The 17,529-nt window shown below is 39.5% G+C and overlaps 1 protein-coding gene across 1 annotated transcript in view; it reads right to left on the bottom strand.

Moving 5' to 3' along the window:
• LOC142741915 (uncharacterized) overlaps window positions 1-17,529 on the bottom strand; it is a 59,033-nt gene that overhangs the window by 26,588 nt on the left and 14,916 nt on the right. Inside the window, exons 3-5 of the mRNA XM_075851237.1 lie at window positions 16,887-17,141; window positions 14,728-14,840; window positions 8,492-8,711 (exon numbers count right to left, since the gene is read on the bottom strand). Of these exons, the coding sequence (XP_075707352.1) occupies window positions 8,492-8,711; window positions 14,728-14,840; window positions 16,887-17,141 (588 nt within the window). The remainder of the gene's footprint in view (window positions 1-8,491; window positions 8,712-14,727; window positions 14,841-16,886; window positions 17,142-17,529) is intronic.

Here is a 17,529-nt window from a genome sequence, read left to right as displayed (position 1 = left end):
TCGCAGTATAAATCTGTTCTAGTTCTCCTAGCAAAGAAGGGAAATCAGAAAGATTTAAAAAATTGGCGTCCATTGTCCCTGCTGAACACGGATTATAAAATCCTGGCCAAGATCTTGTATTACAGGCTGAGTGAGGTGGCGGATGATCTCATCATCCCTAATCAGACGTGTGGTGTGAAAGGCCGGACTATAGAGGACTCCTTGCTGCTGATGAGAGAATCCATGACTTATATTAAGCAGCATGAGGTGGGGACATATATAGTAGGCTTAGACCAGAGTAAGGCCTTTGATAGAGTCCATCATGACTACCTGTATCAGGTGTTGTTGGAGTACGGCCTTCCTGCGCAGTTTGTACAATGGCTGCAGGTTCTGTATAAGGAGGCAGTTAGCCGGCCTCTGATTAATGGTCACTTGGCAGACGCCTTCAGTATAAAGTCGGGTGTGCGGCAAGGCTGCCCTCTCAGCCCATTATTATATGTGTTTAGTCTGGATCCATTTTTAAGGAAATTGCAGGACAATAAAAAGTTTATGGGGTTGAAATGTCATTTGCAGAATAAAGTAGAGGAGATAAAGTTCTGCGCCTATGCGGATGATGTGACGGTCATGTTGTCTTCTGCTGGTGACTGTGCAGCTCTACAGCAAGAGATAGCCAGGTTTTCCCAGGTGTCTAATTCTGCTGTGAATATGGAGAAGAGCGAGGCCTTGTGGTTGGGAAGTGACAGCGATGTCTTCTCGGTGCCCTTCAGAACAGTTCAGGAGAAGATAAAGATTTTGGGGGTTGTGTTTGGAGCTGTGGATGAAGGGAAGGTGAACTGGGAGGAGAAGTTAGCGCTGTGTGAGCAGAAGGTGCTGAGCTGGAAGCACTGGCGGCTGACGTATCAGGAGAAGGTCCGCCTGTTGAAGAGCTTCCTCCTCCCGCTCTTCCTATATATCAGTGTGGTGTTTCCAGTACCGGATACTTTACTTCCCAGACTGACAAACGTTTTCTTCCGCTTCTTGTGGGGTAACAGGGTAAATGTAGTCAGGAGGAACATTGTCTATCTCCCTCATAAGGAAGGTGGTCTCTCCATGCCCTGCCCGGAGCTCTTCTTTAGTCTTATGTTTCTGATGAAGAATTTTTTATTTTGTAAGAATGCTGAGGTGAAGCCATGGGGCAGTTTGTTTAAAAGTCAGATCCAGCAGTTTGTGTCTGTGTGGTCAATAGGTGACCCCATAAAGAGGATCTCAGGGCGCATTAAGAATAACGTGTCTTGGTATGGAGTCAATATAATCAGGAAGATCATTAAATGGAAGATCTTATATGATGATGTCAAGTTACTCCATAGGAAGGAGTTGTACAAGAAGCTCCTTAGATGTCAGTTCACTGTCCATATACAATTGAGGGAAGCCCCGAGCCTTGATATAAGACAGGCTGCAAAAATCCTGGATGACTCTAGAGTTCCTCCGCACATGAGGGACGTGGCATGGTTAGGATTCCATGGCAAAATGTATGTTAGAGTCAACCTTAAGTGTAGATTCATGTTGGACAGATTCTGTCCTAGAGAAGAGTGTCCCCAGATACTAGAGACCATGGAACATCTACTGCTAGAGTGTCCTTTCAGTATACAATTATGGGAAGCTGTGTCCCTGTCCCTGCAGTTACCACATCTAGTGGGACAGCCATACTCTCAGCTACTGTATGGAGACTTCCAGCCTGAACTTAGTGTATATGATAGAAGTTCATTATATGTCATAAATGTGGTGACCCTGTATCATCTGTGGTGTGCGCGATGCAGCCTGGTCATCAATAAAGAAGAACTCTCCTGTAATACTGTCAGGCAGAATATCTTGGAAAGTCTTAAGACTGTGTATAGGAAAGATATGGAAAATAATTTGAATTTATACTGGAGGAATATTAATATATCATGCTTTGTTTAATATTTGTGATGTTATTAAGAGACAAGTTTTGTTCTATATTTGTCATGACTGTCTTGTAAATACATTGTAATATTTTGTTGCAAGTTTTCAAATAAAAAAGATCATTATAGTAGTTATATTCTTGTATATAGGGGCAGTATTAAAGTAGTTATATTCTTGTATATAGGGGGCAGTATTATAGTAGTTATATTCTTGTATATAGGGGACAGTATTATAGTAGATATATTCTTATATATAGGAGCAGTATTATAGTACTTATATTTTTGTATATAGGCGGCAGTATTATAGTAGTTATATTCTTGTATATAGGGGGCAGTATTATAGTAGTTATATTCTTGTATATAGGGGGCAGTATTATAGTAGTTATATTCTTGCATACATGGGACATTATTATAGTAGTTATATTCTTGTGTAAAGGGGGTAGTATTTTAGTAGTTATATTCTTGTATATAGGGGCAGTATTATAGTAGTTATATTCTTGTATATAGGGGGAAGTATTATAGTAGTTATATTCTTGTATATAGGGGGCAGTATTATAGTAGTTATATTTTTGTACATAGGGGCAGTATTATAGTAGTTATATTCTTGTATATAGGGGCAGTATTACAGTAGTTATATTCTTGTATATAGGAGTAGTATTATAGTAGTTATATTCTTGTACATAGGGGGCAGTATTATATTAGTTATATTCTTGTATATAGGGGGCAGTATTAAAGTAGTTATATTCTTGTATGTAGAGGGCAGTATTATAGTAGTTATATTCTTGTATATAGGGGACAATATTATAGTAGATATATTCTTATATATAGGGGCAGTATTATAGTAGTTATATTCTTGTATATAAGGGGCAGTATTATAATAGTTATATTCTTGTATATAGGGGGCAGTATTATAGTGGTTATATTCTTGTATATAGGGAGCAGTATTATAGTAGTTATATTCTTGCATACAGGGGACAGTATTATAGTAGTTATATTCTTGTATATAGGGGCAGTATTATAGTAGTTATATTCTTGTATATAGGGGCAGTATTATAGTAGTTATATTCATACATACAGGGGAGAGTATTATACTGTAGTAGTTATATTCTTGTATATAGGGGGCAGTATTATAGTAGTTATATTCTTGTATATAGGGGGCAGTATTATAGTAGTTATATTCTTGTATATAGGGGACAGTATTATAGTAGTTATGTTCTTGTATATTGGAGCAGTATTATAGTAGTTATATTCTTGTATATAGGGGGCAGTATTATAGTAGTTATATTCTTGTATATAGGGGCAGTATTATAGTGGTTATATTCTTGTATATTGGAGGCAGTATTATAGTAGTTATATTCTTGTATATAGGGGGCAGTATTATAGCAGTTATATTCTTGTATATAGGAGCAGTATTATAGTAGTTATATTCTTATATATAGGGGGCAGTATTACAGTAGTTATATTCTTGTATATAGGAGCAGTATTATAGTAGTTATATTCTTGTATATAGGAGCAGTATTATAGTAGTTGTATTCTTGTATATAGGAGCGGTATTATAGTAGTTATATTCTTGTATATAGGGGCAGTATTATAGTAGTTATATTCTTGTATATAGGAGCAGTATTATAGTAGTTATATTCTTGTATGTAGGGGGCAGTATTATAGTAGATATATTCTTGTATGTAGGGGGCAGTATTATAGTAGTTATATTCTTGTATATAGGGGCAGTATTATAGTAGTTATATTCTTGTACATAGGGGGCAGTATTATAGTAGTTATTGTCTTGTATATAGGGGCAGTATTATAGTAGTTATATTCTTGTATATAGAGGCAGTATTATAGTAGTTATATTCTTGTATATAGGGGCAATATTATAGTAGTTATATTCTTGTATATAGGGTGCAGTATTATAGTAGTTATATTCTTGTATATAGGAGCAGTATTATAGTAGTTATATTCTTGTATATAGGGAGCAGTATTATAGTAGTTATATTCTTGTATATAGGGGCAGTATTATAGTAGTTATATTCTTGTATATATGGGCAGTATTATAGTAATCATATTCTTTTATATAGGAGCAGTATTATAGTAGTTATATTCGTGTATATAGGAGCAGTATTATAGTAGTTATATTCTTGTATATAGGGGCAGTATTATAGTAGTTATATTCTTGTATATAGGAGAGGATAGACGTGTGCTTGTGAGCTCCCTGTTAGGACTATGCATGGCTTCTGACCCAGGTGGAGGGGAGGGGTCCTGGGCTGATGATCCTGGGAAAGCCCAGAGTCTGGAGTTTGACCTGCAGCATGGAGATGGTGGAGGTGATGATCTGGAAATGGTGGCTGGTGAGTCAACTGAATCTCATGATGTTGGTGAATTGTGCACAAAAATGACAAAGAAAAATATCTTTAAAATGGAAATGCAAGTTCGCAAATTGAGAACTGAAATTAACCAAGAGACTGATCCAAAGGCAAAGCTGATGAAATGTGAGTGTCTGGATGTTTGCACACGTGAGCTGGTGATATTGAAGGAGAGATTGCAGAAAGAATCATGCACAGTACCCAAAATAAAGAACTGGGCAATGGAGAATAAAAGGGAGACCAGAGCCCAAACTGTGAAGAGAAAAAATATCATTGCAAAAAAAGACACTGACTATAATATTGTGGCACAGGGAAACCCTGGAAGATATGAGTGGGTGGCTGGAGGATCACATCTCTCATCTTGTGTGGGGTCTGTGCAATCAGTCAACAAAAATGCTGCTAAAGCTGCAGAGAAATGTGTGCCAGCTGATGAGGGGTTAACTGCAGTAGACTCTATGTGCAGTACTGATGAAGTGAATGCGAGTGGCACTCCTGGGAGTGAGCAACAAAGTGCCGAATATACTGATATTATAAGTGAGACCTCGCTCAGCGCGGTGATTGACAGTCTGATATCGGATGAACCAGCGGCACAGGCTGAGGCGGATATTGCAGACCCTGTTCTGGAGGTTCAGCCGTCCGCAGTGTCAGTGAATGGAGTGCAGGTTACACAGCGATCAGGAGCAGACACAGGAGGATCTGCAGTACAATCAGCTGAGGAGAGGTCCAGTCCTGACCCACCTGCTGACAGACCTCAGTACAGGAGACTGTTCTCCAGCGTCACAAGACCGACTAACCCCACACCTCAAAGGAGGAACGCGGTCAGAATCAGGTACTCAGGACCAGAGGAAAACCTCCCCTCCAGACTCCACATTGGGAAAGTTTTGTTGAAGGAGTTTATGAAGTTTAAAGCTTCTGAGGTGTTCGCTCTGATCCACGTTCCCTCCAGCAGGAATTATGACATCAGTTTCAAGCTGCAATATAGTCTAGACTTGTTCTGGAGTATTTATAATGATACAAAGGAGCACGCGATGTGGGAGCATCTACATGTCATCCAGCTGACTAAACCCCAGGTAGTCACCGCCACCGTCCTGTTCCAGTCTGAGGTGGTGGCTCTGGCAGATTTGCAGCACTGGTTGAGCAGATATTGTGAGGTGAAGAGACTGCCAACAAAGATCTATGATGAGGAGGAGATCTGGAATGGAGGATATTCTGTCAAGATCCAGCTGGTTCAGGAGAATGGAGTGACCAGACATCTGCCGCACTCCTTCTACCTGGGCTCGGAGAGAGGCATATGTTACTACCCTGGTCAACCGCGACTGTGCCATAGATGTGGGGGCAGACACCTGGCATTCAACTGTTCCCGTATTAAGTGCTCACTATGTGGTCAGTTTGGGCATGTGAAGGACGATTGTACAGGACCTGTCATCTGTAACCTGTGCTTAGGACCTGGACATACATTCCGGGAGTGTCCGCATGCAGAACATAATAAGGAGGAGACCTTTAAAGGAGCCATGGAGGAAGAGCAGGAGGAAGTCTCCATATGTGTAGATACAACCCCAGAACCTGGAAGTCCCAACGATGATGTGAGCCAAAGTACCAGAGACCCTGGTCCAGAAACGAATGTCCTATCTGTGGATGCTGCACAAGTGTCACCAGCCACTGAAAATAGAGGTCATGCTAAAAGTAAAATATCCAGTCACTCTGTCACCAAACATTTGCCCGACACCAGTAAGGAACCAGCTGATCCAGCCGCAGCGACCAGTAAAAAACCAGCTGGGCCAGCCACAGCGACCAGTAAAAAACCAGCTGATCCAGCCGCAGCGACCAGTAAAAAACCAGCTGATCCAGCCGCAGCGACCAGTATCGATGAGGAGGGATTTCAGACGGTTAAAAGGAGAAGTAAAACAGATGATTCTTCTAGGAAAAAAATCACTGCTGCAAAGAAATCACCGGAGACTCCAGTGCTGGCGATAACTGGGGGACGTTACTGTGCGCTGGGGGAAGATGACCAGGAAGAAGAAGCAGAGACGGAGCAAGTCTCCTCACACAACCCAGATGACGAACCTCAGGATGAAGACGCTGACCCCCCAATGTCCACCAAAAGATGGGGTGTTACAGGACATAGCAGTGGAAGAAGGAAAAAAAGTAGGAAAGACATGTAACCAGGATGAGGCTGAAAATCACCTCCTATTAATGTGAACAGTGTGAAGAATAGGAGGAGGCGGCAGGCGATATTCCAGCGTCTGTCTGACGACAAAACCAATGTCATCTTTATACAAGAGACTTATCTGCAGAGTAATGTCCCTGCTGTGTCCCTGCAGTCACCACATCTAGTGGGACAGTGAAGCTCTCAGCTGCTGTATGGAGACTTCTACCCCGAACTCCGTTTATATCATAGAGGCTTACTATATGTCATAAATGTGGTGACCGTGTACCCTCTGTGGTGTGCGCGATGCTGCCCGGTCACAAATAAAGAAGAACTCTCCTGTAATACTGTCTAGAATATTATCATGAAAAATAGTTGTAACAATCTATACTGGAGTAATATTCATATATTATGGTTTGTTTAATGATTGTGATGTTATTAAGAGCCAAATGTTTATTTTCTTTATCTGTTATGAGTGTATTGCAAAGGTATTGTAATAATTTGTTGCAAGTTTTCAAATAAAAAAGATAATTCTAGTATTTATATTCTCTATATAGGAGCAGTATTATAGTAGTTATATTCTCTTACATAGGGGGCAGTATTATATTAGTTATATTCTTGTATATAGGGAGCAGTGTAATAGTGGTTATATTCCTGTATATAGGAGCAGTATTATAGTAGTTATATTCTTGTATATAGGGAGCAGTGTAATAGTGGTTATATTCCTGTATGTAGGAGCAGTATTATAGTAGTTATATTCTCTTACATAGGGGGCAGTATTATAGTAGTTATATTCTTGTGTATAGGAGCAGTATTATAGTAGTTATATTCTTGTATATAGGGGCAGTATTATAGTAGTTATATTCTTGTATATAGAGGGCAGTATTATAGTAGTTATATTCTTGTATATAGGAGCAGTATTATAGTAGTTATATTCTTGTATATAGAAGCAGTATTATAGTAGTTATATTCTTGTATATAGGAGCAGTATTATAGTAGTTATATTCTTGTATATAAGAGCAGTATTATAGTAGTTATATTCTTGTATATAGGGGCAGTATTATAGTAGTTATATTCTTGTATATAGAGGGCAGTATTATAGTAGTTATATTCTTGTATATAGGAGCAGTATTATAGTAGTTATATTCTTGTATATAGAAGCAGTATTATAGTAGTTATATTCTTGTATATAGGAGCAGTATTATAGTAGTTATATTCTTGTATATAGGGGCAGTATTATAGTAGTTATATTCTTGTATATAGGAGGCAGTATTATAGTAGTTATATTCTTGTATATAGGGGCAGTATTATAGTAGTTATATTCTTGTATATAGGGAGCAGTATTATAGTAGTTATATTCTTGTATATAGGAGCAGTAATATAGTAGTTATATTCTTGTATATAGGGGCAGTATTATAGTAGTTATATTCTTGTATATAGGGGCAGTATTATAGTAGTTATATTCTTGTATATAGGGGGCAGTGTTATAGTAGTTATATTCTTGTATATAGAGGGCAGTATTATAGTAGTTATATTCTTGTATATAGGGGGCAGTATTATAGTAGTTATATTCTTGTATATAGAGGGCAGTATTATAGTAGTTATATTCTTGTATATAGGAGGCAGTGTTATAGTAGTTATATTCTTGTACATAGGGGCCAGTATTATAGTAGTTATATTCTTGTACATAGGGGGCAGTATTATAGTAGTTATATTCTTGTATATAGGGGCAGTATTATAGTAGTTATATTCTTGTACATAGGGGGCAGTATTATAGTAGTTATATTCTCTTACATAGGGGGCAGTATTATCCTTGGTTGATATTTCCCCTTTTTATTTACAACAAGTGCAGTTTTTTTAGGGAAAATTTGTGTAGATCCAAATCACTAGAGTAATATAGACAGATAACAGCTCCAGCTAGGCAGGATGTAGACATTGATGGTAATTATGAATCCATACAAGGTCTACATGACAACACTGCACCTGACAGTAATCAGAACAGGAAATGTGATCATAAGAACCTTTCAGTAGTGCAGCCTCAGTCTTTGGGTTTGTAACTTTAATTATTGTACAAAATCTCCACCTACCTTCAAACTTATAAGATGTTGAATTTATTTCCAGGACATTGCTTTGATTTAGCGCATTAATGAAATCATTCGTCACATTCCCCACCGTGATATTGTCAGCGACGTTTGTGACAATGTCATAATTCACAATGACGCTGCCCGATTCCAGACTCTTTAGCACAATTCTCACATGTTCAGAAAGTAACAATTTTTTCCAAAACTCGCTCAGAAATTTTTGTAACTGCAGATTAAAAAATATATGAGGAACAAATTAGAGCAAAACTCTGGTCAAATCTGCAAATCCTCCCACTCAATAAAATCCATGTCCTGTTATGGGAATTGCCCCCACTTGTAAACTTTTATTGTGAGTATTGATTAAAGGTTTGTCTGATTTTAAATATATATTAATTAACTAATTAATTAATTGTTTCGTTTATAAAATAGGAAACCATACCACCATGTGTTAAAATGTCTGCTCTCATATTCTTCCTATACCAGTACTCCCCTGTATAGGCACAGTAGAATGGTTTAGCCCAAGAAGCAGACCTGTATCCATGGACTAACTAAATAGGACTAAACCTAAGAGGGCCCAGGATGATACTTGAGCAGCGGGTCATGGCAAAAATGGGAGTAGCCTTTTCTAGGGGGTGTTTTATAGAAAATGGCATGGTTTGATATACTCAACCCCCTATATTAATGTCAGACCCCAGACCAAATCACCTAATTTAATTTCAGACCAGATCTCCTAAATATATCCAGACACCATTTATTAATATTAGACCCCTATATTAATATCAGCCCTCAGATCAGATCCCCTAATATATTCAGACCTCCTAAATATATTCAGACCCCTGACCAGACCCCCTAAACCTATTCAGACCCCAGACGAGACCCCTAAATATATTTAGACCCCAGACCAGACCCCCAAATATAATCAGACCCTAGACCCCACATCTGTCATGTGACAACTCCCCCCAACATCCCATGTAAACCTTGGCATTCAGTTAGTAAATGGTCATATGACATAAGACGTGCTGGGTCACATGAAATATTAACTTTACTAACAACATAATATCACCTATACAACACCTAAAGACAGGCAGCCATGTTATACATCCCTAGAGACAGGCAGCCATGTTATATATCACCCAGAGAAAGGCAGCCATGTTATATATCACCCAGAGAAAGGCAGCCATGTTATAAATCACTCAGAAACAGGCAGCCATGTTATACATCATCTAGAGACAGGCACTTATGTTATACAGGGTGGGCCATTTATATGGATACACCTACATAAAATGGGAATGGTTGGTGATATTAACTTCCTGTTTGTGGCACATTAGTATATGGGAGGGGGGAAACTTTTCAAGTTGGGTGTTGACCATGAGTTCATTTTCTTTCATGAGTTATTTACAAGTTTCTGACCACTTATAAAATGTGTTCAAAGTGCTGCCCATTGTGTTGGATTGTCAATGCAACCCTCTTCTCCCACTCTTCACACACTGATAGCAACACCGCAGAAGAAATGCTAGCACAGGCTTCCAGTATCCGTAGTTTCAGTTGCTGCACATCTCGTATCTTCACAGCATAGACAATTGCCTTCAGATGACCCCAAATATAAAAGTCTAAGGGGGTCAGATCGGGAGACATTTCTTCTGCGGTGTTGCTATCAGTGTCTGAAGAATGGGAGAAGGGGGTTGCATTGACAATCCAACACAAAGGGCAGCACTTTGAACACATTTTATAAGTGGTCAGAAACTTGTAAATAACTCATGAAAGAAAAAAGTAACGTTAAAATCAAGCACACCATTATTTTTCTTGGTGAAATTCTCGATAAGTTTGATGTGTCACATGACCCTCTTCCCATTGAAAAAACTAAAGTTGGATACAAAATGGCCGACTTCAAAATGGCCGCCATGGTCAACACCCAGCTTGAAAAGTTTCCCCCCTCCCATATACTAATGTGCCACAAACAGGAAGTTAATATCACCAACCATTCCCATTTTATTTAGGTGTATCCATATAAATGGCCCACCCTGTACATCACCTAGAGACAGGCAGCCATGTTATACATCACCCAGAAACAGGCAGACATGTTATACACCATCTAGAGACAGGCAGCCATGTTATACATCACCCAGAAACAGGCAGCCATGTTATACATCATCTAGAGACAGGCACTTATGTTATACATCATCTAGAGACAAACAGCCATGTTATAAATCACCCAGAAACAGGCAGTCATGTTATACATCATCTAGAGCAGGGGTCTCAAGCACGCGGCCCGCGGGCCGCATGCGGCCCCTGGGGCTGTCATCTGCGGCCCGCGGGACACAGAGCCGCTAGTATCAGCTCTGCTCCGAGACTCTGGAATTCCCTGACATCGCTGTCCACATATGAACAGCGATGTCTGGGGCTTCCCCAGAGCCGGAGTCCCGAGCAGAGCGCTGGTACAGGCTCTGCTTTGGGACTCTGTGGAATTCCCTGACATCGCTGCCCATATATGGACAGTGTGTCAGGGTCTTGCCCAGAGCGGAGCAGAGCGCTGGTATCGGCTCTGCTCTGGGACTCTGGGGAAGCCTCTGACATCGCTGTCCATACATCGACAATGATGTCAGGGGCTTCCCCAGAGCAGGAGTCCCAGTGATGTCAGGAGCACAGCTGGAGTCCCAGGAAGAGCCTACTAGCGCTCTGCCTGGGACTCCAGCTCTGGGCAAGCCCCTGAAATCACTGGGGCAGCCTCTACAGAGGGCACTGGGGCAGCCTCTACAGAGGGCACTGGGGCAGCCTCTACAGAGGGCACTGGGGCAGCCTCTACAGAGGGCACTGGGGCAGCCTCTACAGAGGGGACTGGGGCAGCCTCTACAGAGGGGACTGGGGCAGCCTCTACAGAGGGCACTGGGGCAGCCTCTACAGAGGGCACTGGGGCAGCCTCTACAGAGGGCAATGGGGCATCTTCTACAGAGGGCACTTTGGCAGCCTCTACAGAGGGCACTGTGGCAGCCTCTACAGAGGGCACTGTGGCAGCCTCTACAGAGGGCACTGTGGCAGCCTCTACAGAGGGCACTGTGGCGTTATCTACAAGTGGGTGTGTGACAGTATCTGAAGAGGACACTGGCATTATCTAGGGGTGTGTTGCATTATCTACAGAGGGCACTGTGGCCTTATCTATAGAGGGCACTGTGGCCTTATCTACAGAGGGCACTGTGGCCTTATCTACAGAGGGCACTGTGGCCTTATCTACAGAGGGCACTGTGGCCTTATCTACAGAGGGCACTGTGGCCTTATCTAGGGGTGTGTTGCATTATCCACAGAGGGCACTGCGGCAGCATCCACAGAGGGCACTGCGGCACTATCTAAAAAGGGGCTGCCCAATTTTGACGTGTGCTAACTGAGCCGCCGGACTGCATTTAGCGACACTTAAACTGGAAAGCTGGATTGTTGAAATAAGCACGTGGAGAAATATCTCAAATTTTAAACCTAGCACTATTATTATAGTAATGTAGTGTTATAGTAGTTCAAATAACTAATTGATTAACAATAATTTTGTATTGTATCAAATTTGAAAGTAATGCGGCCCGTCAATTTCCCATTTTTTCTATATGCGGCCCACTTACCCGGCCGAGTTATAGACCCCTGATCTAGAGACAAGTAGCCATGTTATAAATCATCTAGAGACAGGCAGCCATGTTATACATCACCTAGAGACAGGCAGCCATGTTATACATCACCTAGAGACAGGCAGCCATGTTATAAATCATCTAGAGACAGGCAGCCATGTTATAAATCATCTAGAGACAGGCAGCCATGTTATACATCACCTAGAGACAGGCAGCCATGTTATAAATCACCCAGAAACTGGCAGCCATGTTATAAATCATCTAGAGACAGGCAGCCATGTTATATATCACCCAGAGACTGGTAGTCATGTTAAACATCACCTAGAGACTGGCAGCTATATTATATATTATCTAGAGACAGGCAGCCATGTTATACATCACCTAGAGACAGGCAGCCATGTTATACATCGTCTAGAGACAAGCAGCCATGTTATATATCACACAGAGAAAGGCAGCCATGTTATAAATCACTCAGAAACAGACTGGTAGTCATGTTATACATCACCTAGAGACAGGCAGCCATGTTATACATCGTCTAGAGACAAGCAGCCATGTTATATATCACCCAGAGACTGGTAGTCATGTTATACATCACCTAGAGACAAGAAGCCATGGTGTGCATCATCTAGAGACAGGCAGCCATGCTATACATCACCTAGAGAAAGGCAGCCATGGTGTGCATCATCTAGAGACTGGCAGCTATGTTATACATCAACTACAGACTGGCTGTTATGATATACATCAACTAAGGCAGTCATGTTATACAGAGACAGGCTGCCATGTTATACTTTATCTAACGACAGGCTAATTTTGTATTGTATCAAATTTGAAAGTAATGCGGCCCGTCAACTTCCCATTTTTTCTATATGCGGCCCACTTACCCGGCCGAGTTATAGACCCCTGATCTAGAGACAAGTAGCCATGCTATACATCACCTAGATACATGCAACAATGTTATACATCACCTAAAGACAGGCAGCCATGTTATGCATCACCTAGAGACAGCCAGCCATGTTATACATCCCCTAAAGACAGGCAACCATGTTCTACATCCCCTAAAGACAGGCAGCCATGTTCTACATCCCCTAAAGACAGGCAGCCATGTTCTACATCCCCTATAGACAGGCAACCATGTTATTAATCACCTAGAGGCAGGCTGCCATGCTATACATCAACTAGAGACAGACAGCCTTGTTATATAATACATAGAGACAGGCTGCCATGTTATACATATAAGTATTATTTCATCTTTACTCCTATTGTTATAATCAAGTTGACAGACACACCTTTTAGTTGATCTCCCATAATGCAGTGGGACAGATTTTCCTACATTAAATTATACTACACTTTGCAGGACACACATCACCAGTGCAAGATCTATCCAGACACTGAACCAGCAGGGAATACTGGAAGATTTCAGCTCTGAAGCCTGCAGAATTGTGAATGTAGCTCTGAAGTACAATCCAGACTGTAACTTGTTAACAGTACAAGATAAGTAATGTAATGCATTTACAAAGGGAATTAACTTTGTGTATATATATATCAATTCTAAAATGTTGTTCAAAGTTATTTCCACCAAGTACTTAGATACTCCAGAGAAGGAAACAGGTTCAGATAACCATGAAGCGTAAAAGTGTAAATATACTGTCGTAATCTCGCGGTATTGAATCATGTCAGCAAATATTTGTCTTTCTAAGGAACAATTTTAAAAGTCGAATTATTGTGTTAAGACAAATTATCATAAATGCTGTGTGTGTCACCAGCGTCTAACATGACAAAGAAGAGGCTGTTAAATAAAAGAAAACCACCGATCTTTATTAGGACATATGGACATCAGAGGAGGAGGGAGCAGAATAAAAAAAACAAGATTTCTGTAAACATATTATATAATATTTTAATTTTATAATAAATATTACTAATCAATTAAGGAATGAATACTTTACCCCTGATCATGGGCTCAACTATAGGAGTTGGTGCCTGGTAACTGAGGGGGCTCAAATGCCGTATAAGAACACACCAGTATTACAATCTATCTATATATTCTCTGTATTTACTTCATATCTATCTCATATTTATATATTTATCTATCTATCTATCTATCTATCTATCTATCTATCTATCTATCTATCTCTCTTATATCTATCTATCTATCTATCTATCTATCTATCTATCTCTCTCATATCTATCTATCTATCTATCTATCTATCTATCTATCTATCTATCTATCTATCTATCTATCTATCTATCTATCTATCTCTCTTATATCTATCTATCTATCTATCTATCTATCTATCTATCTATCTATCTCTCTCATATCTATCTATCTATCTATCTATCTATCTATCTATCTCTCTCTCTCATATCTATCTATCTATCTATCTATCTATCTATCTATCTATCTATCTATCTATCTATCTATCTATCTATCTCACATCTATCTATCTATCTATCTATCTATCTATCTATCTATCTATCTATCTATCTATCTATCTATCTATCTATCTATCTATCTATCTATCACATCTATCTATCTATCTATCTATCTATCTATCTATCTATCTATCTATCTATCTATCTATCTATCTATCTATCTATCTATCGTGCATTCACATAAGTAAAGAATCTGCTTTTTCTCACCTCTTTAAGAAACTTTGTCTCAAAATTCTTGTACTTGTCACTGGTTTTGTTTTTGTAGTCAGAATCGTATGTATCATTCAGCACCGTGACTTGTGCAGTAAATATTCTTGCAGCTGATGAGGTAAAAGACAAGGCAAGAGGAGATTAGATATGTGTCAAGCGTGAAGTCAAGGTTATAATCCGCTGCTCAGGCCACTACACCTGTCTGATATATATGATATATATTTGGCCTTTACTATTAAAACTCTCATTGAAAAGGTGCGAGACATATCAAGATGAGCTACAAGTATTTTACGTAAGACTCCACGTAACAATACAATAAAGGGCTCGTCCATTTTTTTGCAGATAAGTTTTCTGTAAAAAGTTCAGGTTTTAAGAACATAAAGACACCACCAAAATCATTCATATATTCTCTACATGAGAATAAATACTGCAGTCCACGAAGCCACAGTCCCTGAGACCTGGTCCTTATAGACTGACAATAAACCAGACAGCCCTTAAAGAGGACCTTTAAAAGCTCTCCTGACATGTCTCTTTTAGTTGCATTGCTCCATTCCTCTGTTATTCCTCCTATAAATGTATAAATAAATTGACAACTGGGTGTTACCATTTCTTTTGTCAAAAGGGGCATGTCCCCACACAGTCTAAGACTGTGAATACCAATTGGACAGTGTCGGAATCTGTAGGGACACACCCCCAACTGGTAACGCCCAGTTAACCATTTCTCATTAAATTCTAGGAGGAGTAACAGAGGAACGGCACACCGAAAGATGTTCCAGAATTGTTATTTTATGGGGAATACAAGTATTGATTAAAACAGACACTTTTAGCAAGGTGACGGGATCCCTTTAATAGATTTAAAAATATCTATATTTCCTTTTTAACCGCAATATACGTATCACGCCAAGCTGGACTTTCCGTGCTGAGTGTAAATATGTGGGGCAGGTATAGTTGACGTAGGTCACACGTGGTAGTGGGAAATCTAAACATACAAGTGTGTCAGTGTATGGAGGGGGAGGGGTAGAGGGGTAGTGGAAAATGAGCGATTCTCATCAATCAGCTTCCGACTAGCATGAATGACATCACTGAACCGCTCCCCAATCCCTACATTATACAGTTGCTTCATCTCTATGTTTGTTTTACGTTCTTTTTTTTGTGCTTTTATATTTATATTGTTATATTAACACAGATGAAGGTAAATTAGATATACAATACTAAACAGTGATATCAATCTTGCGTTCTTCTGCGTCTTCTCTGGTAACGTTTCACTATGTCCACAAGACTTTCAGGAAACAAACTATTTATATCCTGAAGCGTAAGCTCCTGGTGATGACGTATGATAAGTAGTCTCTAAACAACGCAAGGAACATATTTATTCCCGTTGATGGGGATTAGAAACAAGGTAAATACTTTGATCACGGAAGGACTGTAGAATAAATATTTCATTATCTGGCAACTCCTTAGACAAAATGTGTAAACTTAGAGGGGAACTCCAGTAGTAATGATCCTCTGATATGTCATAGATATATGTCAGGAGGCACATGGTGATATCTGCTATGTTCGACCACCATTGATTTCCAAAATAAAAGGGCACGATAGGGGATTAAAACCCTTTTGCACTGTTTAGAGTTTTGGCAAATGAAAATTTGAGGCAATCTGAGTCAACTTTCTCAGCAAACTGCCCATAAATAAAAAGTTTTTTCATTTTTTTTATTTGAAGGTACATGTGTACAGAGTTCAAAATATCCTGTAAAGACTCAGCACCAAATTAAAAAATGTTGGCTTCCTCCAGCTGCCACTAGAGGGAGCTTAGGAGCTTATTGCATACTGTCTTATAATAGAGTTCAAAGTATAAACAGTATTCAGTACTCTCCTTAGCTCCCCCCTAGTGGTGCCTGCAGGTAGACATAATTTTTATCATTGAAATGTATGTCTATGCAGTAGGTTCTAAAAAAAAAAGTTTTTTTTTTTTTTTTAATCCATTGAAGAAGAAACAACTAATTTAAATACACTACTTATTAAATGAATATAAATATTAACAGATTAACTAATTAAGGAACAAGACACAACCCCTTAAAATATGTGAGTGAAATGAAAGTAGACTGAGGTTTTAGAGAAAAATAGATCATTTTAGAAGTTTAGGAAAAGCAGTTACTTACTTGTCCAGACCGCAACAGTATAATCAGCTTTTTTAGGGCAAAAAGTTTGTTGCACAGTTATTTGATACTGAATTGAAGGCAAAAGACCAGGGATGCTCACGGTCGTGTTGGATGTGTCCGTCTGATATACGACTCTGCTGACTGTGGACACTGTCACTCTGTATATAGAATTGGATGGTGCACCATGTTTTATAAGCTTGAAGGCAATCAAAACACTGGTTACATCGAGTAGTTCTATAGAAACCGAGGCACGATCTGCAAAAATAAAGGATGTCGTTAGTCCACAACACACATATTAAAGTGAATGTCCACCTTTATACAATATTGCTTCTTGTAATACAAATAGGTTCAAAATTCTGTGCTGATTCATGTCTTTATACATCTTTAAAGCAGTCAGAGATCCATTTTCCTGATACATAGTTCCAAACACCCTATACAGACATAGAGTTAAATTATAATATTCTGGATGCTTGCAGCCACCACTAGAGGGAGCTCAGGAGCTTACTGTTTACTTAAACTCAATCCTAATATGCAGTAATCTCCTAAACGCCCTCTAGAGGTAACTGCAGGTAGACAACATGTAAAGATTTATTATTCGATAATTCAGCAGAGATTATTTAGTAAAACACCCCTATCCTGGATG

The sequence above is a fragment of the Rhinoderma darwinii genome, chromosome 2 (genome assembly GCF_050947455.1).
Source record: "Rhinoderma darwinii isolate aRhiDar2 chromosome 2, aRhiDar2.hap1, whole genome shotgun sequence".
NCBI classification, from domain to species: Eukaryota; Metazoa; Chordata; class Amphibia; order Anura; family Rhinodermatidae; genus Rhinoderma; species Rhinoderma darwinii.
This window is presented reverse-complemented; position numbering and strand designations above follow the sequence as displayed.